The sequence below is a fragment of the Anguilla rostrata genome, chromosome 6, assembly GCF_018555375.3.
Source record: "Anguilla rostrata isolate EN2019 chromosome 6, ASM1855537v3, whole genome shotgun sequence".
NCBI lineage: Eukaryota > Metazoa > Chordata > Actinopteri > Anguilliformes > Anguillidae > Anguilla > Anguilla rostrata.
Window position 1 is genome coordinate 6,120,926 of NC_057938.1, and position 25,096 is coordinate 6,146,021.

At 46.4% G+C, this 25,096-nt stretch overlaps 1 protein-coding gene across 7 annotated transcripts in view; it reads left to right on the top strand.

Moving 5' to 3' along the window:
• slc6a9 (solute carrier family 6 member 9) overlaps positions 1-25,096 on the top strand; it is a 70,919-nt gene that overhangs the window by 30,829 nt on the left and 14,994 nt on the right. The window contains exon 1 of one of the 7 annotated variants that reach the window (XM_064341730.1): positions 6,449-6,808. The exons of 4 other annotated variants lie outside the window; for them this stretch is intronic. In XM_064341730.1, the coding sequence (XP_064197800.1) occupies positions 6,767-6,808 (42 nt within the window). In that variant the 5' untranslated portion in view covers positions 6,449-6,766. Of the gene's footprint in view, positions 1-6,448; positions 6,809-7,538; positions 7,784-15,242; positions 15,361-25,096 lie in introns of those variants that run through there. 2 more of the 7 variants (XM_064341735.1, XM_064341729.1) reach the window with 2 other exon arrangements.

Below are 25,096 nucleotides of genomic sequence, written 5' to 3' on the forward strand. Positions count from 1 at the left end.
GTGTAGTTGCTTGGCCTGCGTTGTCACTTCTGTTACATTACACCAAGTAGGCTAGTTCTCCTTGTTCCCGCAGGAATAAGTAAATTAACTAATTTAGTCATTTTGTGAACTGTTGAGTATTTCTATTTGATTGGATTGATTTCTAAAACCACAAGTCGTTGTATTTTTAAAAAATTCATTATAATGGAATGTCTTCCTTGTGGGACATTTTAAAAGACGTCAACCCCCGGGCGTAGTTACCGTAGGGCTACCTCTTCTTGAAAGTGAAATTCTGTTTGTGTTCCGTTTGAAGTAAATATCCAACTTCATTTTCTAATCAAATGTTGTCAGTGGACCCGGCGTCCGGGGCAGAGACAGCCCCTCTCATTGCCTCTGTGTGCCTCCATGTTTTTTATGAAGTAAGCGGCTTTCCAAATAGTTTCTGAAATGTTTTACCGACATTTGCAGGAGAGGTCCTCTATGGCGGTGGCGTAACCGATATTGTCTTTTGTAAGCCTTTTCAGCGTTGCCAAGGGCACACTTCCTCTGCCAGCTGGCCACCGATTGGCCAGTCATGGCGAAGCTCTCAAAGGGCCCGTCTTCGGGGCCCGTGGTACAAAAAGGCACGCGAGGGAGAGGACGAGATTCATTCCCAGCGTTCTGGGAAAACTTCCAGTCAACGAAATTCAACCGGAAGTGGGGTTGGGAATAGGGAGTTTAAAACGTATCTTTTCTGAGGGAGGGGGAAACAAACAAACAAAAAAAACGTGAAAAAACGCAAAACTTTCTTCTTTCTTCATACTTGCATCCTGTGACAATATACAGTGTGTTTTGGAAAGCGTGTTTGTTTTTTTTCGTGTGTGTGTTTGTGTGTGTGTGTGTGTGTGTGTGCATGCATGCCCATGTTTGTGTGTTTCCTCTGACACTTACTACTTCCTGCAACAAACAGCTGATGAGCCTCTGCCTACGCTGACTCTTTAATTCTTTAATTCATTCCCATAATGCACTGCACATGTAGCAGTTGAACATCGCTTTATTGACGTTCTGCCAGTTAAGGCTCAGAGTAACCAATGCAGACGTAATGTTACAGTGAAACTTTGCAATGTGACTTGATTAAATGATCTCCTTGGAGCACATACTGTAGTCCAAGGACCTCAAAATGACCTCATTGTGTGTGTATCACAAATAAAATTGTGTATTATGGCTATGGTTTAGATTTTCAGCATGAGCTGAAACCAGGGCTAATTTGGAACCTGTCGCCACTTTCCTGTTTGGGAAAGTAAAGTCAAGTGTCATGACATTTATGACATTTCTCTCGCCTGTCACCTGCAGAATTCAAATTTTTGTTTTTTCTGTTTTACACTTTTGTATCTCTTGAAGACACGTTCTTGTGTGGCTATACACGCCGAACAGTCCGTTCATCAACATTGTCCTTGATTATTTTGTCTTGTATAAATTCACTGTATGTAGTTTTGTGTGCGTGTATGCGTGCATGTGTGTGTGTGTGGGTGCATGTGTGTGTGCATGTGTTTTTGTGTGTGCATGCATGTACGTGCATGTTTGTGTGTGTGTGTGTGTGTTTGGGTGCATGTGTTTTTGTGTGTGCATGCATGTACGTGCATGTTTGTGTGTGTGTGTGTGTGAGAGTGAGTTGGGGTGGGGTGGGGGTTCCTCCAGATTGCCAGCTGAGGGTGGAAGCTCGGAAACCGGACAGCACATCAAAGAGGGCAATACGTTGCGAAAGTGACATGTTTGGTCAGCAGTAGTAATTTAGCCCACACTGGAGCCCCTTGTTTGGCTTGTCAATAGAGGCAGGCGTGCCCTGAATGGAAAAGATCTTGTTAAGGCAGCTCATTTGAAACTGCATAGGGAGCGTTTTGTGCCTCTGTGGCCTTTTTTTTTGCTTTTTTCTTCTGCAAAGCAGGTTTGGAAAAGTTGTTTCTGCTCTGCGCTACACCTGTGTGCTCTCGTTCACTGGCTGCCGGCTGTCGTGTCCAGATAAGATCTCATGAAATATTTCCAAAGGAGGTGCCCGTGCCTTCCTCGAAGGAATAACCTTTGCTGTGCTGGGTGTTGTTTTGAAGTGCAAAAATCTCTTTCTCTTTCAATAATTGTGAAATTATTTTGGAATTCGGTCACCTGACTGGTACAGAGGAATACAGAACAAAAGCTTCAAAAGCAAGTAGTGAAAAAATGAATGCGCAGAAATGATGACAGAAAAAAAAAACATGTCAAGTTCAACAAATAATCTTGCTGACCTCCTCTTCTCTTTTTCAGAAGAAATACCTGGTTATATATCTGGTGATCTCTATAGGTGACATGAGGTGATCAGGTTGTGCAACAGATGTTATGCAAACTGTGCATTCAATGAGTTTGAGGGGCGTATCTTCAGATAAGTGTAACTGATGTGAGTAAATATAACCTTTTTACATTCCTGTGCCTGCACACAGATTCATCTTACAATTGAATCCAGCTCCAGCAATGCTATGCGGCACCTTCACGTTTTTAAAAACAAAATGGCCGCCTTTGTTTGGCACCCGTTCTCCTGGTCTCAGGCCGTGGCCAGGGCTGCGTTCTATAGCAACAGGGCTTCCCTAGCGCCGTTAGCCAGCTCATTCATGGCCCGCAGGCTGGCCATTCATAAATACCTTGGAAGCCGTTGAGTCCCAGTTGAACCCCCTCTCCCCCACCCCACCCCCCTCTCCAAACCCCCGCCTACTACCGCCGTACTCGCTGTCCATTTTCGGCCGGTGGAACCAGAGAGCCGCGCGAGTTAGCGGTCTCCGCTGTCCGCCTGTGCATATTCTTAGCGCTAGCGCTGTTTTATGATGTGCTGGGACCGCTCCGCATTCCTGAGCACCCCGTCCTCAGGGAGGGGGTGAGGGGGAGAGGGCGGGGGGGGGAGGGGTCAGAGTTGACCTTTACCCTACATCCCCCCCCCTCCCCCTCCCCACACTTGCCTTCCTCCGTTAAGGCTGCCAGTGAGTTCTTTCGCCCCCTCGCGGTGCCTGTCCGGGGAAGACACCTTGGGAGGGGAAGGGGCTTTTCTGTGGCCCTTGATTTGCGGTTGAAAGGAAAAGCGCACATCAAATACTTCACTCCAGTTGTAACAAAACAAACAAACATTAAAAACAACTAAACAAAAAAAAAATATTAGAACAGACCCAGGCAATTAAAGAATTGGCATCTGTGTTCCTTAATTGGACCTAAACACCAGAAACAAACGGGCCAATTAGGGGGAAGTGGCTCCCAGGAGACAACTTGAAACGGATCCCTCTGTGTTTGCGATGCGCTTTTGTGTCCTTTTTTTTTTTTTTTTGCGCGACGCGCTCCCCGCTCACAATGCGCTCCGTTCTGCCGCCCGTTTTCCCCCCAGTCAAAATACCGCGGCGCGAAAAAACAATTAAAATCTAATCCTCATTAAATCTGACCTATTATGTGAGCGCGCGCATGCTCCCGTGTGGCTGACTAATGGGGACTGGCTCCCGGCCCCCTCTCTAGGGGCCCCAAATGGCTCGCGGTGTCAGACCCGCCTTGTCGCCGTGCGTCCGGGGCCCGGCGTGGCGCGGCGCGGCGCGGCGCGGCGGCTTGCCGTCACTCCGCCTCGATGACGGACCCTTCGCAGCCGCGGCCCAGAACCGCTGCCTTCGCTGATCCTCACTCAGATACGAAAGACTCGGCGGTTTAATGAGAGCTGAAACAAGAGCTTTTTTTTTTGTGGCTGTTCATTTTGAAAGAGTTTAATTGACGTTCAGTATGCAGTCCTTTCTGTTGTAAAGGGCTGTCAAAGTTGCCAGTTTGATGGCCCCATTTGTTTATAAATTGATCTCCTGGAATGGTGTGAGGACAACAGCCAAACATTTCCCACAGCTGGCAGCTCTGAGGGTGCGCAGAGAGGTGATCTGTTCAGATCTCTGCACAGACTGTTTAAAAAGCATTCATAGCACTTTGACTTTGGGAAATGTCCTCAGCGAAGCCCTGTGAAACCTGACAGGAAACGCTGTCACACAAAATAACGATCGATTGATTGAGTGATGGTGAGCAAATGTTCTTTCAATTTTGCACATAAAAGCTTGCATACAGAATGTGTGTGCGGTACTTGTATGTATTCTGTATGCTAAATTTAAACTTGCCACAGTTCCTAAGTCAGCATAATTCAATCAATGCATCTGGATTTATTTTATTTATTTTATTAGCTTTGCTTTCCTTGTGAATGCTGAATCTTCTGCCATCCAGCAAGTTCAGCAATTTGATATTTCTGCGGTAAAGGAATGATCTTATTTTACCTGAGATGGAAGTTCAGCTCCTCCGTCAGCCCTAATGCTCATTGCAGTCACGTGTGGGGATGACTTCTACATTTCATTTACTACTGTAGTCTGACTGGGATCCATCATCCATTGTATTTAACTTTAAATCTCCCCCCCCCCCCCCACTTGTTACATGTTGCCCCATCCCAGCACTTCTTGGTAATTTGTATTTGTCCCAATACTGTAGCTTATTCTTCTGCCTAGTTGGCTTTGCAGAGGTTAGGTCTGAATAGCGTTCATTGTGTGAACTAAACTCTGTTCTTGGCTAGAAATAGCTGTACAAAATAAGTATTGTATCTTACTGAACCTGTGTTTAGCAGTTGTCTATGACCATGAAATGCACTTTTTGTACGTCGCTTTGGATAAAAGCGTCTGCCAAATAAATGTAATGTAATGAGGGGACCGGGCCCTCTGAAAGCATTGAGGCCGAGGTCACCATGTGCTACTGCACTTACAGGGTCACAGCCTGGTGCATTGCTGGGCATGAGGCAAATCCTCATATCCCTGGCTATCAAGCCATGGAAGACAACTTCTATAACACATGCCCTGAAGTGTAAATAGTCTTAAAAATACATTTATGAACTCGAGCTAAATCAGAGAGAAGTTTGATCACCCTGTGTGCCTGTCTGTTTGTATGCATGTCTGTTTTGTCTAATGTCAGGTAAATTTTTAAGGAAAGAAGGATTTTTGGGGGAAAAGCCTTAATCAGTCACGTTGTAGGGCCTAATTTATATTTGTAGTATGCGTATTGTCCATAGAACTGTTTTTTTATTAGAAAATGTAGTTATATTTTATGTATTTGAACGTTACACCTTCATTGAAAATGTAATGAAATTGCATCTGGCCATCAAAATTCCATACTGTGACGTGGTATCCTTACAAGAGTGATTGACTTCACATACTTACTTTCTGCTTGAGCTGGGTTAAAACTTTTATAATTTTTTTGTACTTAAACCTCATCCCCCTGGTACAGAGCTATAGAATAAATGGGTGGACTGCAGATTTCATTTGCACATTTAAACTGTTTCTGATATCAGTAATCTTCACAAACTGATTACACATCACAAACTGATATCAATAATCATTACACAGCAATACACTGGTTTTTTGTATGAATTTGTACATCAGTGAAGACTATTTTTGGTCTCTTTCTTTCTCAATGAAGACAAAATGCACATGGCATTAGTACAAAGTGTGGGGTTTCTTCACACCAACCCCCCCCCTCACATCCCCACACCCTCCATCCCCCAAAAAAGGAATCAATACGCCTGACGCTTCCTGAAACTTGTCACATTAACTCTCCGAGTCTATTCATCTAACACAGTGACACGCCACAATTAAATTCACATTTGGCCCCCTGCCAGGGGCCCGTATTTGACACCACTGCCTGAATCAATCACCTCCGGGCTCCCTTTAAAAGCCCCTTTTGTGATAAGATCTCTCTTCTGTATCTGTAAAACTTTATTTATTTATTTATTTTTATTTGTTTGTCTGTTTCTGTTGGTCAAGCAGTGTCTCTAACAAGAGGTCCTTTTAGCGATGGTGGCGTGCACTAAGAATAGGGGTCTCTGTGGAACGTAGTAGACGGCCAATGGACTTGCAGCCGTGAGAAGGGTGGGGTCCCACCGATGCGCGCTGGCAGACAGGGGGGGAGGGGGGGAGCATCCTTTTCCCTTCGCCTCCCGCCGTACCTAGGGGTGGAGTTGGCAGCGTCCGGGGGGACGAGGATTTGAGAGTCAAGTGTTGGTGAATGGGGAGCGTTGGTGGTCTCGAGCGCGACCGCTTTGAAAACGAGGGGTGGGGGGTGGGGGGGTGGGGGGGGAAGAAATGTAGAGGCAGAGAAGGAAGTGGGAGCTCTGTGGAGGCAGAGACCGGGCTCCTTGCTACTTTAAATCTCTTAAGCAAGCTTGGCACCGGCCCTCCAAGCAGCAGACCAGCAGTCCCCCTCGCTCTGTATTCAGTAAGGTGCCCAAGTGACAAGGACTCCATTCATTGTGGAGGTAGAGGCAAAGGCTGTGGATCTCTCCTGTCTGTTTTAGAATAGGAAGGGGGGGAGGGAGGTTTGGTTGGTGGTGGTGGTGGTGGTGGTGGTGGTGGGAGGGGGGGGTGCTGTTTTCTTGAAATCTTGAAGTAGAGCAGAAAAGGGTTATAGAGAGGGAGGAGAGAGAGAGAGAGAGAGAGCAAGTGAGTGTGTGTGTGAGAGAGAGTGAGTGAGTGAGAGAGAGAGAGAGAGAGAAAAAGAGAGTGAGGGAGAGAGAGAGAGAGGAGGCTTCCATACTGAATGACTGAGGGAGGCGGAGAGGAAAGAGAGAACTCCATCAGATGAAATGAGGTGAAAATAATCCAGGCATTAATCAACCCAGGGCCAAAGGAGGGTGTTCTCTTTTTCCCCTCCCCTCCTCTCTGCGGAAGCGAAAAGGGAAGGTGTGAATGAAGGACCCAGGAGTGGAAAGGAGAGAACCAGCGGGCGCTATCAAATCATGTCAGAGTCCAACACCAATGCAGCCTCCACTGCCGAACAGGTCAGTTTTTGTGCGAGCCAATCTTTCTCCCTTTACCACGTTTGATCCACCCCTACCCAAAGTGTCTTTTTATGTGGAAGGAAGAAGGGAAGAGGAGGGGGGTGGTGGAGGGTGGGGGGTGTGGGGTGTGGGGGGGGGCGGTGGAGGCAAGGGTTGCACTTGCAAAAAAGCCTGAGAGGAGGATGAAAAAGGTCGGTGACAAAAAGTTTTTGGGGATTTTTTTGCGGATGAGGGAGAGGGAGAGAGTTTGTCCGACCATCAAAGCGGTGATTGTGTGGAGCTGCCCGGACGACGGTGCGGGGTCCTGAAAGAATTGAATTAATCAAGACGCGCCATTGTCCGGGCCGCCTTATTTTTCGTCGATCATTCAGGGGGTCCGTGACGACTCAATAGCCCCCGGACCACGTGGGACGGGGGGTATAGCTCTTTAAAAACCAGCCTGCGTGTGACCGAGCTGAAAGGTTTTTCTAACTAATTGCAGTGGGAAGTTCTGGTCGTGGTGGTGGTGGTGGTGGTGGCGGCGAAAGAGGGGTGTGCGATAAAGTTTCTTTTCTAAGGAAGTGGGCCGGCTAACCGTGAGTGAGAGAGAGAGAGACAGAGAAGAGGGAAAAAGTTTCCAAAAAAGAGGGGGCGGGGGGTGGGGGGTTGGCTCATATTTATGATTCTTTTTTTCCTCCTCCCTCTTTTCACCCCCCCATTTTCCCTTTTTTTTTAACTGGCCTCGGGACTTGTCAAGTTAAACAATTCGAAAGAAGATTTGTTTACATTAAAATATATAGATTTCCGTTATGGCACCCTGTCCCCCCACGGATTTATGTGGAGAGCCAAGCCCCGTGGCGTCCTTCGGTCGGCTGGTGTCAAAGCAGAGGGAGCTTGCAGTAGAGCGGTGCCTGTAAAGAGACCATATCACTCATTAGAAGCGTACCACCTGAGCTTTCCTTAGATCTATGAAGAAGAAAAATGGGGTTGCTTGCGGTAGGTAAAAAAAAACCTAAGCTTTCGGCATTTAGAAATGTAGCTGAATGTTGTTTGTATGTTAGATTTGTGTGTGTGTGTGTGTGTATTCAGCTTTTCAGGTGCGTCAGCCTGTTACTGAAAAGTGAAAAGAGTGGTACGTTCACTCGAGAAATATTTATTCAAATTATCGTTCGGTTTTAGACTTTCCTTGACGTGGTCTCAAACTTCTTGTGTTCCTTATGGTTAAGTACGCTCACATACTCGTTAAGTTGAGCACTGGGCATAAGGTTTCACCAGTCGCATAATGAGGCTGTGTGTGTGTGTGTTTTATATGAAACACTAATAGGGTCAGTGGAAGAAGAGGGGCAGTCTCATAGCATTGTTCTGGGCTTTTCAAGTGCTATATGGCTGTTATTTCTGTCCCAAAAAAACACTAGACCGATGACAATGACGCAAGTGTCAAGGACAGACTGTTGAGCAGCACACAAAAAGAAATCGCTCTCACTGTGGTCAGAGTGACAATTTGCAGCACTGGTTCAACATTGGTTTCATGAGAACTAACGTACGTCATAGCTCGCAGATAATCCCGCTGTTTACCAATACGTTCTGCCCCGGCCGGCTGCCCTTCGGGTTTGCATGCTCAGGCTTTAGGGTTTTTTTTTTTTTTTTGCAAGTACAGCACATCCAACACGGCCTTTATCGCCGTTAATCTGTTTTCTCTGTGTTGTGCTTGAGAAGCCAGTGTGTTCTGCAGATCGTCATATCTGCCGTTTCCTCACCACACATCTGCGAGCTGTGTTTACGGCTGTGTAATTAGTTTGCGCTAACTGAGAGTGGAATGGATGCGGTTGGATGAAATACCGTGGCAGTGTATTCTGAGGTTTCTGTAGATTGCAATTCGGGGGACATTCAACGCCGCACTTTGGTGTCTGTGAGCAGACAGGTGTTGGACGGGAAACCGCTGGAATCCCATGTAGGACACTTAAGAAAGCCAGGCCCCAGGGTTGTTTTTTTGTCTGTGAATGTGACACCTAATCATTCTGATTGACCTGCTCTGGATGTGAACTTTGGGAAAGGACCAATGACTGATTTACCTGACAAGGCTCCCATGGAAGTCAGCGAGACAGGTGCATCTGACAGTGTTGCCCTTCAGGGAAAGAGCTTGTCAGTCAGTCAGCACAGCCCGGGCTTACGCAGTGCATCGCAAGCGGAGTGGTCCCGTTTAAATAAAAAATTAAAAAAAAACGACGCGCACGAGAATAACCACTGTAAAAGGGTTGACACAATTAGAACTGCACGAAATGTGTCGTTTCTCAGAAAAAACCCGTAATAACAAGCGACTGCGGCGTTTTTTAAAATGGGATTCGGAAACCCCTGCCGTTTAATATTCGGTTCAGCTCGTTCATTGTATTTCTAGTGAAACAAATTGGGCACTAGCTCATCTCAGCGGTCCAGTCATGCTGTGAGAGGGCATACAGTTGTCTGATACTATTTCCAAACTGGAAGCATGCTTGAGTCGTAATTGAAATAATAAGAACTTCGGGAGGAAATGATAATTACGCAGCAGGCACCTCTGACCGAGACTGACAGGCTTTCACTCCAAAAGCGGAATTAGGAGTCATGTAAAAAAAAAAAACCCGCGTGGCTCCTTCTCGTGCATCACATCAAGAAGCGCGCGCGCGCTTCAGGGGAACGGTTTAATCCAAAACGGTAGAAGTAAATCTGTTGCATTGCGCAAAAAAGATTTTGTTTCGATCCGCTGAAAGAGCAGCTGATGGGGCTTACATGATTTGGTTACCGAGATTTGAATTAAGGCCCGTTAGAACTAAACCCTAACCAGAGTAGAGGGGCAGCATATGCAGCTGAATTGCTTGTGTGCTGCAGCAGGGTCTGGCCAAATGTAAAGAAAGCGATCTGAGCAACATTTGTCCATTCGAGAGCCCTTGTGAATCTCTTTCCATTCCTTTACAATGCGTTGCTGGAAATATGAGAACGTTTTGTTATATCGTTATGTTTCCACGACTGTTGTAAGTCGCTCTGGATAAGAGCGTCAGCTAAATACCTATAATGTAATGTAATGTAATGTATGCAGGTTTTGCTTGGTTGACCCGATAGGAGTTTAGATGAATACAGCGGATTCACCGGTATGAACGTGGGGCGCTCCACGATTAATGTTTCCCGTTTGAATTTTAGGGTGGCTGACCCATGCCCCATGAAATGATAAATATTGTCATATATATATTCATGCCATTGGTGTAAGTGAGGAGCTTTTGATGACCTTTTTGAGAAAAATGGTTCTATTCGACAATGCAATCAAATCTGTTTTCTCAGAAATGACGACCTTCGCCAAAAGGGAATTGCCTTCATGAATGTTTTATGGGGAATACGTTCTCTTTATTGTTTTCATTTAAGGGAAATTGCTATAGAGGCGGCCACATGCTTATGGACCAGTACAGTATGGATAGCATCATATAGTATTTATTTTTTTATAAATGATTAATGGATTGATCTGACTTATTTAATTATTTGTGCCATACTTCAAAGAGATGCTGCTTCTACATACAATTAAAAATATATATTATTGTGGTTAATTATTCATTATTAGCATTAGTTAATTATTCATTAATTGGATTATTAGTTAGTAGATGCCAACACCTAAGGTTGGATGGAGATCATTTGAAAATGTGCATAGTGTAGTATCAGGAGCTACAAGTGAACTTTAGCCACAGGAAAATACGTCTAAAGATGTAATTAAAATGTAGATTAAATGTATCATTTTCAAATTATTTTGAAATGCCACACCAACCTGATAGCATATTTCTGGCGTGTAAGTGCTAGTTATTTCCTTATTTTTAAAACTCTCTGTGTACATTCACAGTCATTTTAAATACGCTGTATTTTGATTCGTGATGAAAAGTTAAAATTGACTTTAAGTGTGGTAGCTAATAAAAATAATGCGAGAGTTGACTTGTTTTTGTCGCCTGAAAGGAACTGAAACATCTCATCACTACTGCTTCCACAGCCCCTCTTAAAAAGTATTTCAATGAAGAGACACAGAAGTTTACAGAAAGAATTAGCGAATAAACATTTTCTTGGAATAATTTCCCCAAATTATTTAAACTATATTTAGGCATATTCACCAGCTTATTTTAGGCCGTGGTAGACGCCTGAAGGCTGTTTGGTAATAATTCCTGAACACTGGACGATATCCTTTGTAGGCTAGTGATATTGCAGAATTTATATCTGCAATGTCTTCATGGTAAATATTCTGTTGTACAAACTGATGACAGATGATTCCTGTGCGCACTTGAGTTTGTGTATACGGTACTTCTTGTCAATGAATGTCACCTATAAAAGCATTAATGTAGTTACCCATTATGATTTGTATACAATGCATATAAGCAATAACTTTTTTTTTGGGGGGGGGGGGGGGGTGATTTAGGCAATAAGAAACTGCATTTTGAGATTATTTGAATTAAAGAGGTGATTTGAGTGTTGATGGTTTATAAATTTTACTTGTTTTTTTTTTTTGTATTAAAAGTATGTATGTAGTGACAGCGAGAAGTGGCATTTATGGAAAGTTGCGTTTGAAGACAGCTGTGTCCCGTGTTTTTGTTTGCATTCTTCCTCTGCTTGAGAATTGACGAAAATGAAGCACGAGGTTCCTGCAGTTTGTCCTCCGCCCCCCCCCCCCTTTTCGCTGATTTTGAGTGCACTAAATGGGGGGTCGGCGGCAGGTGGTCCCCACAGCGGGACAGTTGCTTTTAGGACAGACTGTTTACGTGTTAACTGAAGGTTATGTAAGGGAGAGTGTGGGAGTGGGGGGGGGGGGGGTTGTAGTGTAAGGCTGAACCATATGGGTGCTGGGAGGCATCGAGTCACAGCGCTTTCCTGTGTCCCGTACCGCGCTGGCCTCCTGGGCTGTTTGACAAAGCAGACTCTGCTCACTGACTCAGTGGGTAGGGCCTCCATACAGTCCTTTCCAAAAAATCCGTTGTATCAACGGATGTTACAGGGCTCAATTAAACTGTGCAAAGCTTTAGTTTGTCAGACCCCCCCCCCCCCAGGTAAGAACACCTCCACAAACTCCCTCCTGTCCCCACCATTGGCCTTTTCCAAGCACAGCAGACATGGTGTGAATTTGAGCATGTAGACCTTAATAATGAATACATTTATTTTTCTCTTTAGTTATCTCCGCCATCTTTTAAATACTTGATGAAATTATTGGAGCGTTGAAGATTAAACGAAAAATGTAATACCTTGCACTCTTCGTAGGATTCAGGTTCCTTTTTATTATAATTATATAATTATATATAATAATTTTTTTCTATTTCCAAGTAAGCACTTTCCAAGACGTTTTCAGGACACTGCTGGTCTTTTGTGCCGTTGTCTCCCTGTAGAAGAGGAAATCGCGCGCTGAGCCAGTTTTAATCAGAGGTTTTATGGGTCGGAAACGGTTTGTGGAGAGGGGGTGCTCGGCCGGGCGGCGGCCCTGGATTGATTAGCCGTTAGTTAGCGCGCTGCCCCGCGGGCAGGGGGAGACGGTAAATGCGCCCAGTCAGCGGTGGCAGCTTTACTGCAGCGGCGCCATTTAACGCACTAATTGGTCTCAGAAATTGATGTTTCCTGCTAGTCTTGTGTAAAGTGCTTGGCCGCCGTAGGTACTTCAGATGCTGTATGAGTTTGCACAGCCTGCTTTAATGGCCACGCTCGGCCTGTATTTCACCGTGCGCGCGCGTACCCCTTAAAAATGGCCGACGGTTGAGGTCGGTCCAAGCGCTGCCTTTTTTTTTTTTTTTTTTTTCAAATGTAAAAAGCGGTTGTAAAATTGCGGATTTTACCGGTCAAAGTATGCCACGAAACCCTGAAGGCCGGGGCGAGGCTTAACATATGGTCTGACCCGCAAAGCTAAGCACGCAGTCATGAACCTGCATCAGAGGCAAATGGCGGCAGCGTTTGACGCAAATGTTAACAGTGATGTGGGTGTGGGAGAGGTAAAGGGATTGGCAGGGTTTTTTTTTGCACCGCTCTGTTTGCGTTGGCTGGTGACCTGGGTGGATGACTGGCAGTTGGGTTTGCACAGCCCATGGCGTCATCGGGAGGCAGAGGAGCGTTCTGAGGATCTGCGTCAATGCGGCTGAGCTTCCTGTGTGGAGTGACGTCTGATTTTTGGGAAACAAACTGGTTTGGAGACTTGCGATCGTTATGAATGTTTCTGCGGACTCCTGCCCTGCTAATTTTTCGAGCTGCTGCCAGTGACTGCCATGTCACACCATTGCCCTTGCACTGAGTTTGACTCCTCTCTGTAAGACGGAACAAACAGAAATACACAGCACTCTGGGTCTAGCTTGCTTGTAGCTAAAATGTTGGTTAGCATGCAATAACTATGTCTAGGTACATGGATTGAGGATCGCTAAGCTTTTGTTTACGAGTACCAATTATGTCTAGATATAATTGTCTGCAGAATTTATCCACAGTGCTCTACATATCCTCCTATCCGAGCTACTCTTTTAAGCCCTTGAGGAAAAATATTTTGCCTTTGTGAAGCGTGGCCATGGACCACAGTGTGCATTTTGAAATCCTCATGTTCATAACCGGGCGGTTACATAATTGGAAGTGACCTTTTTGCCCTCCGTTCTTTTAATTATATCACAAGTAAGCCTCCCTTGTTCTGCCTTACTCTTATTAGCTTTGATGCTTTTATGTCATTGAAATCACGCTGCTTGAATTGTATGGCTTCATTCTCTTCCTGGTTGAGCAAAGGCCTACTCCAGTCTCATTATATATTCCTGATATTCTTTAAAAGGGCCCCTGTATTCAAAATGCTTTATTTACAGGGCAACACATCTTAAGCTCATTTAGGAATCAGGTCTACGTTCTGTACTTGCACTGTCCTATCGTGATAAAGACATTCTCTACAATAGTTATTAAGGGGCTTCTGCGTGTTTCATCCTGGTAAGACGCTGTTCAGAACTTCAGATTCACGGATGGTACCCACGGTCTGGCATGTAACCTGGGCAGCATCCATGCAGGGCAATGCATTATCGGTGCTAGCGTGGCCCCAGGAGCAGAGGGTACCAGCGTGCTGGCATGACAGCGTCTCAACGCTCACTGGCGACCCCTGCTGGTTGATCAGCCAAACTGAGGTGTGTAAAGGAGCAGTACTTGACAGCTGATGAGGAGAGCGTTGGCTTTCCTCCTGAATTGATTGCAGATATTCCAGGAATGAGCACTGCTGACTGCAACTGGAATTTCCAGATAATTAGAGAAAAAGGGCGTCAAAAAATATCAGGAAGTTGTATCATGCAAAGGGGGGGGGGAATGTAGGTTAACATTTTCCCAGGAAACAGCCTGGGGCCATTGTGAGGCAGTGGGACTTTAGCTGTGGAATGAACAAGGAAAGATCTTCCTCCTCACGTGGAGTTGTTAGTGCGCTGTTAATTGTCCCAAGGAACCGTCCATTATCCATTAATTAGAGTCCAGCACAGCATGGGGAGTGGGGCGGGCGGGCGGGTGGGGGGTTAACAAAGAGAGAGAGAGAGAGAGAGAGGGGGAGAGAGACAGGTGAACAGCTTGCGCAGGCCCGCAGCACCCCGGGCTAGTCTCCCACGTCACTTCACGCCCATGCTCAGCGCTAATCGAATGATCCGGTCAAACGAGCAGTCAGCGGCGCCAGGCCCCAGCCGCGTGCGCCGAATCTGTGCCGGCCGGCGGCCCCCTCCTCCGAGCGGACCGCTCTGAGCCTGCGCTCTGAACCTCCGCTCCTGTTTGGCCCGGCCGCTCGTTTAAAAAAAATATTTTATTATAATTTTTTTTTCAAGAGCCGCGCGCATCTGCGCACAGTTCTGTTACTCTATACAGATACCGCCGTAACCAGATGTGCTGCCCTTAAACGTCTTGGCTTTGATCATTAACTGGGTTTAACTGTCTTTTAGGTCTGCAAATTTAGTTAAATAGATTATATGAAGTAGATCTTTATTTCTTGCGTTTTCTTTTGCTTTTGCGGTGCAGCGTATGGCAGTGTAGCGGTGCGCAGTTCTGGCCGAACCTCTCGTGGCGCTTGCCGCAGATTTGTGGCTGAGGTGTTCCGAAAGGAGTGTGTTCTGTTCCGCCAGCGTGTTTTAGCCCCGCGTCTGATCTCACAGCTGCCCTGAGGGGCCACAGAGCGAGGGCACGGGGGTTTGGGCGGGAGCCTGGAAAGGGGGCCCCTGCTGGAGACGTCTGCGGTCGGTCTCTCACCGCGCATGCACCGCCCCCCCCCCCCCCCCCCGGCCCTTCCTCCTCCTGCGCAGCTTGTTTTTCCAGCGCAGCGGGCTGAAGCCTCTGTCGAGCTGCGCCGTCCTTCTTGCCCGGCACTGGGCTATTGTGAGCCGTGGAAACCACACCCCCAAACCCCCCCCGTCCCCCCCCCTCCTCCCCCCATCCCCGTCCCCCCTTCTCTGAGTTAAGGGAACAGGCAGTGTGGGTCGCTGTCCGCTTCTGTTCAGTGTTCCCAGCGAAGCCCAGAAGTCCCGTCCTCAGCCAGGCTGCGAGCAGATGCTCCTGCATGAATGCGCGTTAGCCCTCCGGTGCCCGAAAGAATGGACAACTCGAAGGTAAGGGGACGGCCTCGACGTACGAACGCGGCGAGCGGTGGCGCAAGCCGGCCGTTGCCATGGGAATCCGTGGTCACGTTGGCGCGCGGCGATTGCGTTTTTAAATTTGTATCGGTGTGATCATCGAACCTCATTTTTACTAACCGCTTTTGATGCAGTTGGCCGTTATTTTTATGGTGAGCTTCTCAAAACATCGTGTTTTGTCATTGCGAGTGTCGGCTTGCTTTAGAGTACGTGACAACTATCATGTGTTGAGTGTATTGAGTATGTTGTTGAAGTTGTTTTTTTTTGTTGTTTTTTTTTAAGTAGTTCCAATATGAATCTGTTATGTATTTATAAAAATAAAAGATAAATTTATATTTTGGAGCCTAATTCTCTGGGGAGGGTAATATTTAACATTTTTGGACAATTTGGACATGGTTAAAAAAATCCTAAATTGTAACAAATGACTTTTCACAAATGACAATTCAATTCAAAAGCTGTTATTTTGAACAGAGGGTGTTTTCTTTTTTGGGAAACTAACACTGAAGATTTGATTGAGTGACGTAACCTGTAGGTGACCCTGCTCTTGGGGGGGCGTTGGGGGCGTGGGGGGGGGGGGTGAGGGGCGGCACGGCACCTCCCTCGGCTTAGACTCGTCCCGAGTCTTCGGCATCTCGGCGAACAAAATTCACTATTGCACTTAATTAATCAAGCATGCGGGCTGGGTATTCAGCGCGCTCGCCGGCGATTGGCCGGGCCCAATGAGGTGCGCGGGAACGCGGCCTTCCGCTAGCGGGGTCAGAAGCCAGCGCGCTTCCTCTTTGCCCAGATTACTTTCACCTCAGCAGGGCTCGATAATGGCGCCTTTGAGGGCGGGGAGGACGGGGGTTCATTTTATCGCAGTTGGGCGGAACTCAAACCTTACGCTACCTTGTTTACGGCCGGCCCTTCTCACAGTGATATTTAATCACCGGCTTCGCTACGGGCGATCACGACGACGTCGACTCCTCCGATGGGGATAATCTGCCGTGCGTGCGTGCGTGCGTGCGTGCGTGCGTGCGTGCGTGTGTGTGTGTGTGTGTGTGTGTGTGTGTGTCCGTGACACCGGGAGCTTGGCCCCTTGCTGATTCCCATCGTAGCTCCCTTGTATCCCTGTTAGCATCGGAAACACGGCTTCGGTAGTCACCCGGGCTAGCCCTCTGAGTCACAGCAGTGAATGTGCTGAGCCAGTATTGACTATATTATGCAGTGCCTTCACCTTATGGAGTCATGTGAAACAGAGGTGGAAGAGGGGAGAAATTGAACCCGCGCCCCCCCCCCCCCCCCCCGCCCCCTTTCTGAGTCACTTGAGGGCAGAGGAGAGTGAGAAGTCACATCTTTTTCGACAGCGGCCCCCTCGACCCCGTGTTTAAACAGGTGTCTCGAAGCCCCCGCATTCCCGCTGTCAGTGCCCCCCCCCCCCCCCACTGTTGGTTCTGTTTATTTTCGGAGCTTCGTGGCGAAATGCCGTCGGGCGGTGCGCATTCTGGAGCGGGGGTTCGAAAAGTCAGGTGACCCACCTCCCGTCCCGTCCCGTCCCATCCCAGTGCGGTGCGGTGCGGTGCGGCGGTGGTCCGCTGGACCCCTTCACCCGTCCCCTCACCTGTGTGGATGAGGTGGGGGGGGGGGGGGTTATGGGGGCTGCCTGTGGCCTCCTCTTTAGAAGTGTGCTTACACAGACAGGATCAGTTGACCCGGGGCGTTGAGATGAGCCCAGCTGACTGTGAAATCTTAGGAGCCAGCAGCTGGGGACAGAAGAATCTCTCACATTCTGCCCCCTGTGTGTCGCCTGCATTTAACCGCCTTTAAGTGACTGCACTTAAGTAGTTGACACTTTCTCTTATTATTTATATACGGTATTCATTTTATGTTGACTTGAAATCAGTTTTGAGTAACCTAAATAAGAACAGTCTGGATGTGTATGTAATTCAAAATTGAAGCTACCAAGATTCAGAATGGTGGAATTCTGGCTTCCCCTTTAACATCTCTACCATGTTGCCCTGTATAGTGATTTAAAAATTACTTTCAATGTGCTTTATTAATGAATTGATCAGAATTGGCAGATTAACAATTAATATGTTTCTAAATATCAGTTTGATGATATGTTTTCAAGGATGCATCCTATTTTTCATAATCTGTTTTCATGATGCCTTTTTTATTCCCCAGTCTGGATTGGTCAGTTACATTAGGGTTGTTTTGTCACTGAAAATGAATAAGGTTAAATAAATAAATAAATAAATAAATAAATAAACTGCAATACCCTCCACGTTTAGGACAGTTCGTGGAACTATCAGCATCCTCCAAGAAGCATTCAGCATCCAGTCCAGCCTTCTCTTTGGCTTTAAGGGAATACGCTGCTGACTGAAACTCCACCCTATCCAACCAGAAATGGAATATATTGCATGATATTGAAAAAAATATATACACTTCACAATATATTGGAAAATATACAGATTTCAGATCTGCAATATATATTGAAAGATACATTTTTGTGAAATATTATATTTTTGAGAGATTCTGCTTATTATTGCACTGCATTTGATTCCTGTATCTTGAACGATGTTTTGACAAATTAGGTGTGCCCATGTGGGGTTTCCAACTCCAATAAGTACTGACGGGGGTGCATCACTGGACCAAGTTTTGTAGCTGGACATCTTGATTGTTTATATGCAAGGATAATATATTTTTTTAAAAGAATAAATCCTGACCTTTCAGAGGGATTAACTGATTGAGTGTCGCAGAATGTGCTCTTAGCTCTTGGAAGTTAAAAGGGCAAGAACATGGGCTGTTGTTACGTGCGAGCGCTGGCGTGTGTGCATGCGTGCACATGTTCAGCTGTGCTCAGCTTCGCCGAGTGAGTAGCGCATATTGCTAGCGCCAGATAAGCTAAAACCACATCCAAACTGCACTTTGTTTTAATCCACATGCATGTTAGTTCAAATGATGTTTTTTTTATGAAATTTTTTTATTATTGTCCTTTTCTCAGGATTTAGCAATTCCACTTTGCTGAGTCAATCTTTATTTTTTTGCTCCCGATATCAAGTTGGCATACCTCCTCTTGAGACCCTGCAATGCAGAACAACCTGAAAACGTGCATGAGAAGGAGTCGTTCTTGGGCCAGATCCCGTGCGTGTGCGAACAGTTAGGGTTGGGGTTGAAGCGATTTAAGGAGCGACCGAGCAACCAATCAGTGTCTCCTCTTTTTCCCCTCTCCCTGAAGAAAGGAGAAAAATTTACAGGTGCTTTGAGGGCTGATGCTTACAGACTTGCGGAGTGTTGAGGGTGCAGCTCCCCATCAAAACGACATGTTTCCCTTTTTGTTTGTCCCATCCCCACTGTTCCCTTTTACGCTGGCACATTCTGGTCAGTCAGATTGGAAAGATGCACGCGAAGGACTGGACACAAATTCAACACCCGCTGTACCCTCGTTCTAGCAGGCCCTTGCTTCCAAATGTGCTGGTTTTCTATCCGTATACCGGAAGAGGACAATCTATGCGTCATGGAGTTAAGGCTGTAAGTGAGGCGAGACTTGAAAATACTTCATATTAAAACAAGCCATCACAATGTGCAAGGGTGGGCTAGAGTTGAACCATAAGTGCCATGTTAAAAGGAGTCACTTGTTTACGGTGGTTAATTGCCATAAATATTCTGTCATCGCGCAAGATTTGTTTTGTCTGAAGTGCAGAGTTATTTTTAAGCCGACGGGAATGCTCAGCTTGCGTTAAAAAATGCTGGCGTTTGCTGTCTACCTCCTAATTATAGGCACATTTAAGATCTCCAGATTCCCCAGGGGAGAATGCTGACAGGTGGACTCATCAGGAATGTGGAACGTAGCGATAGCGCATTGCCGTGGAGACAGGCTCTTATGAGCGAGCCACTGGTTGACATGATTTATCAGCCAGAGTTCAGCTCATACTGTATGTAAACAAAAATAAACACATAAGCACATGTGTAAACAAATGCAGGCTGGTCAGTGGTTTTGCTCAAGAGTTTTCATACCTGCACGTTGATGCAAAAACAATATTTGCACGCACAAAAAAAAAAATCGTTTGAACCTCTTTAAGCTTCTAGTTAAACTGAGTCTTTTCCACTTGCCCAGCCTACCCTGTTGTACCTGCTTACATTTTTTAAATCATCAGTTCCTGAATGAGGATGGATTTTCTGCAAGTGACAGGTTACTAGTCAAAACATTCATAATGATGGTCAACTGCAGAAATGAAAGTGCAAGACAATCACATTCGATAGTAAATATCTGTGTCGGATGAAGAAAAATGTTCCTGCAATACTTGCATTGCAGGAACAAGACCAGCATTACCAATTTTGGAAAAATGTTGACCAGTTTTTGTCACGACTTTGTTTCGCTAAAATTGGCATGCGTTCATCCTCTTACATCATTTACTAGGTCTCTCCCTCTCTCTGTCACACACACACACACACACACACTCACGTACATACACGCATACACACACACACAAATATTTGAACAGGAAGGGGTTCTTATCATTCAGCCTCCCAGTATCTGCAAACACCATCATTCACCTCATTTGCCAGAGGAATATTTGTTGTTTTCTGTAACCTTTTGACATGCTTTAACATTGGGACGTACCGTACAGCAAACACAATGTCATCTTGCAGAAAGGACACGGCATGCCAGGAGGTATTCAGTCCAATGCCGTCTCAACTACAAACACAGCACCCCTGGGATGTGGGATGGGGTTGAATGGTGTGTCACCATCACCAAACTGTTCTGATTGGCTTGATTGATGGTGACAAGGACAGGCAGAGAAGGGTGTTCTGCTTGCACGCCCAAGACATACAACAGAATAAGTCCTTCATTTAAAATGTGACTAATGGGATTTGTGTGACTAAATAATACATATGACTCATAGATGCAGGAAATACAGAAATCCTTGAATGTCAATACCAGAACTTTGGCGCCACCATAGATAAGACAAACTTGCCTGTGATGAGAACACCTTTTAACATTTTACAAGAAGCGACCACATCGCTTATTGCGCAATTCAGAATTTTGACACGCGTTTGAATTTTTACGTGCATTTTTAAACCCATAAATCAAATCTTAATATCGAAATCATATCTTAGCCATGCTTTAAGCCACGTCCTTCACTTGGACCGTCTTGACATTTTTGTCTCCCCACAGCTGGCTCGGCTCCCTCCTACAATAATTCAGACACTGAATAATGCTGCGGATGACAGCAAGTGGGTGAAATTTCAAAGCTTTGCCAGTTGAGGCGATGCCAGTTTTCTTCCAAAAGCGCGTCAAGTGCCTGCGATGACAATGCGCATCCTCTCCACTGTTTCGATGAGTACGAGCTCTTAAAACCGGAACAATGGCTCAGATCGTCTGCCCTGAAAACGGAGCAATGGCTCGTGAATTTGCCGGTCAGCGCGTCCCTGTTAAACAGCTGTACCCTCAAGCAGTTCTTAACACGATGTGCCAGTGCGCGTTTCTGATGAGCTTTTGTGTATCTGAGAGGGTCGATCTTGTGAAATATTTAGACCGTCGCTTTGTAGAAATATGTTTATTGTGCTACAGTATATGCCATATGCAGCCCTAAGAACTGTATTTTCAACATTCTGAATTTAGACATTTATTGAACTGTAGTGTCGCATATTGCATGTTTGGTTGCATTCTCGCATTCACAGGATGAAATCCATATCACCTGCTTAAAGACTTTTAACTTTGTTGTGAGTGAGTAACAAAATGTCTCCCCCACCATAATAGCAAGTGGCATATCTCTGTTATGAGGTGTTATTTGTCTGTGTCGTCTGTATGAGATTTTAGTGGGAATGTGAGCCGAAAGGGGAAATTCCTATCTTATCCTCATTCCTTGTATTTCTGTGCTTATTGTAACAGCTCCTCTTAAAATTCAGTCATTACATTTCTGTGCTTAATGTAACAGCGCCTGTTACACTTCAGTCAGTGCATTTCCATGCTTGTAGTAACATCTGTTACACTCCAGTCGCTAATATTTCTGTGCTTATTGTAACGCTCCAGTCCTTGTGCTGTGTGCATCAGCAATGGCAGTGTGAAGCTCACCTACATGAACAAGCAGCAGCTTCCCCTCTGAAAGGCTGAAATCACGGATGACCGATATTTGTGATGACCCATTTGAGTGTGGGCCAGCCACCGAGGCTTTACCTGAGCTAATATTTGAACAGCTTCACTCATCCTGTTCTTAGCACCGGGGCGCAGAATGCAGATCGCTCTGTGTGCATGCATACACACATGCGCACGCACACACAAACACACACACACATACAAACACACACACACATGCACAAACACATACACACACACATACAAACACGCACACACACGCACAAATGCATACACGCACATGCACAAACACATACACACAACAACATAAACAGCACAACCACAACGTGCCTGATAAACTCTGCTAAATGCCTATAATGTAATGTAATGTAATGACAGCCCACCTTGTAAATCCTCTGTGGTACTCCAGGCATTTCGACTTCTGCCCCCCCTCCCTCCACGGGTGCACCTGTGCGAGGCGGGCAGGAAGGGGGGGTGGGGGTCGGGGGCGTTTAGCTGTCTGCCCCCAGCCCCTCCCCGTCAGCCCGAGCGCAGGGAGGCTGGTTCTGGAGGCTGATTTGGGCGCTGGGAGGGGCGGGGGCGCATGTGCAGGGCTTATGTAAGCGCCGGACGGGCCCAGCTGGGCACGCTCTGACCGGGTCGGGCCGCGCCGGAGCCAGCCGGAGAGCTCCGTCATGCGGACACCGAAGCCCAAAACACCTGGGCGTAGGAGGCGGGGCCAGAGGTGCCGGGAGACGAGGGGGGAGGCAGGCGGAGCAGCAGAGCAAGATCATTTATGGGGTACGCATGCAAAAAAAGCTTGAGTCATGGTGATTAGGAGTCAATTAGAAACTGACGACGTTCTGCTGCACCGAGTTCCGTAGTCACAGATCAACAGCAGCTTCCAAAAATGAAAATATCCACAGCAACACAAAGCAGGCTTAGTTAGGAAATATTGTGGTTTTGGTGCCCCGTGGATTCTGGTGATTTTTTTTGGGTTGTTTTTTTAAGCTCAGTTATAAAGCAGTGTTTATGTGTGCACACTTGACATGTTTGTTATTCCGGAGTACTCCGGAGCTTGGTTTATTTACCAAGTGACACATAAATTAAACCCTTCAATAGTTTTGTTTTTACATACAAAGGGACCATTGTTCAGTTGCCAGGTTCTAGTCTCATTCTTGCTCAGGATTTTGGGGATTTCTCCCACGTTGTCCTCCGTGGAGGTCATGAAGACCTTGTGGCACAGACATCACGGTGCATTCCTGCGTTTCTGGAAGATGCCAGTGCCCTTGGCAGGCCCAGGCTTTTTGCGCGGGGCCCACACTGGTTCTGAGGCCACCCACCTGCTACATCAGAGCCTGGCAGACACGTTGGCACACAGGTTGGCACGAGGGCCACGGGACACACGCATGTCACGCACGCTGCGCAGTGCTGCGCATACTCATTACGCGCCCACCGTCTCTCATCTGCGCAGCCGAGGTGCTGCAGAGCAGGCGTTCCTTATTTTGGCCGATTCCTGTCAGTCAGAATGTAATGGGAGGAGCAGCTGCACCGAGAGGCTGGTTCCTCACCGGTGTGGACCCTCGGCAGAGGCTGTGGCAACGGATGCCATGTCACTGACTGTTAAAAGTAGAGTCTTTAGACTCCCGCTTGGCTCATTCGGACGGGGCACCGTGCTGTGGTGCAGGGATGAGCCGTACGGACCGGATCCGTACCAGTGTGTCACAGTAGCTTTGTTAGGGTCACGTGATTGGCTGTCGGGTCACCCGGGTTATGGAGAGGGTTCAGTCGGTCAACGGTCCGGTATCTAGTGTTCCACGCTGGCCAATCGAGCGCCCCCTTTGACTGCATGTTAAAATTCCGCACAGGTCTTTTTCTGGCTCTGTTCTGCAGGAACATCTGGCAGAACACCACGTGTTTCCATGTTGAGCCACGGTTGTCTGCACTCTGGGATTGGCAGCGGGGTTCACGCGTGACTGGGTCTGCGGTTACAGATAGTTGGGCATTTCAAGGTCGAGAATTAGACGTGCTGAGCACCAAATATCTGGAAAAAAAATTCAGTCATATTTTAAGTTGGGCTAATTTTGAGTTGACTTGGGAGTGTTTCATTTAATGTTACATGTTATACTGTTAAAACTTAATTCACACCATTATTTTTGAGAAGATGCTTTGCTTTGAAATCGGGCAATTTGAACATACGTACGTACTTACTGAAACGCAAAGAGCAAATCTGGGCCGCAGCAGACGCAAATAAATGCTTTAGTTTGCTTTTTGTGATTTTTTTTCCGATGAGCACAGCCGTCCGTTCGCCTGTGTCTGCTGCTGACCTTCTGTGTGGATTGGCCCATGGAATCACAGATTCTCTGTGTGTGTGTGTGTGTGTGTGTGTGCGTGTGTGTAGTCTGTGCGCATGTGTGCACATCTGTGTGTGTGCGTGTGTGTTTCTGTGGTTGTAGGTGTGTGTGTTTGTGCGTATTTGTGTGTGTGTGTCTGTGTGTATATAGGAGGCCATGTGTACGGGGCACTCCAGGCCAAATCTAGTGCCACGACAACCTAAACTCATTTGACCCGTGTTTTTTTTGTTTTTTTTTGTTTTTGAAAATACCTACCCTCAAGGTGCAGTTTTTTCTTTCTAACTTTCAAAGACTGCCGGCACGTTCAGCCAAACTTGTTTTGCTCCTATTCCACGCAACTGCGGTTATTACGCAAGAGCCACCGGCATTTAATAAAAGCGTTTTGCATTATAATAGTCCGTGGAATCCATTCAACGTCGCTATAAATTATGAAAGACGCACAGTAGATCCGCTAATTAAATCGACTGTCCCCTCAGCTCAGATCAACACGTGCTCCTTGCTCCGCTGGTTCAAAAGAGAGTTTCACAAACTCTCGTCTGCCATTTCCCAACGTTATGAAGGTCAGAATGAGGACCGTCTGAGGCGAGCAGATGGAAGAGGGTGAGCTAAAATCTGGGACGTGGGGCCAAATGTTTATTTTGTGCTTTCAGCTGTGATTTCGGTTCACATCAGTCGCGCCTGGATGGCCTTCACCTCAGCTCCAGAGGTCTCGCATGCAAATAGACGAGTGCTGATTGGTCGAAGCGTTTTTATTAAATATCAGGACAAGTCTTTTCGGCAAACGTTGTTTTAATAATAATTTGAATCTCTGGGTGCACTTTCCTGTGGACTCTCCTTTCCCATTGCGATCTGACTGCTCATAGATTATTTTGTCATATCTTGTTGAGTTATATGGTTTACAAACTTTCAGTTGATTTTTTATTTTTTATTTATTTTTTTAAGGGAAGGTTCAAGCAGCATCTCTATCACCAGTATTGCTTGTACTGAGGGTTCATCTCACTGGCACAGTGTGGAAAAAGCACATCACATTTTTCGATGTAAACATCACATCCTCACATTTGGTTATAGAAATGTTTGACTGACCTGCAGCATTAGTTTGAGGCCTTAGTGTTTGTCGATGAGCACGATGAGCCTGCCAGACTGGGTGACTCCAGCAGCCTAATTTTACTGGAGCATCGTGGGAAGTGGCTGAGGGAAATGGGATTGTGAAAACCGCCACCTTTCATCCTGAATGAGCAGTTGTACCTCATTCCTCTGTTTCTGTTCGCTGGGAATAAATCTGAACGTTTTACGCTATCAC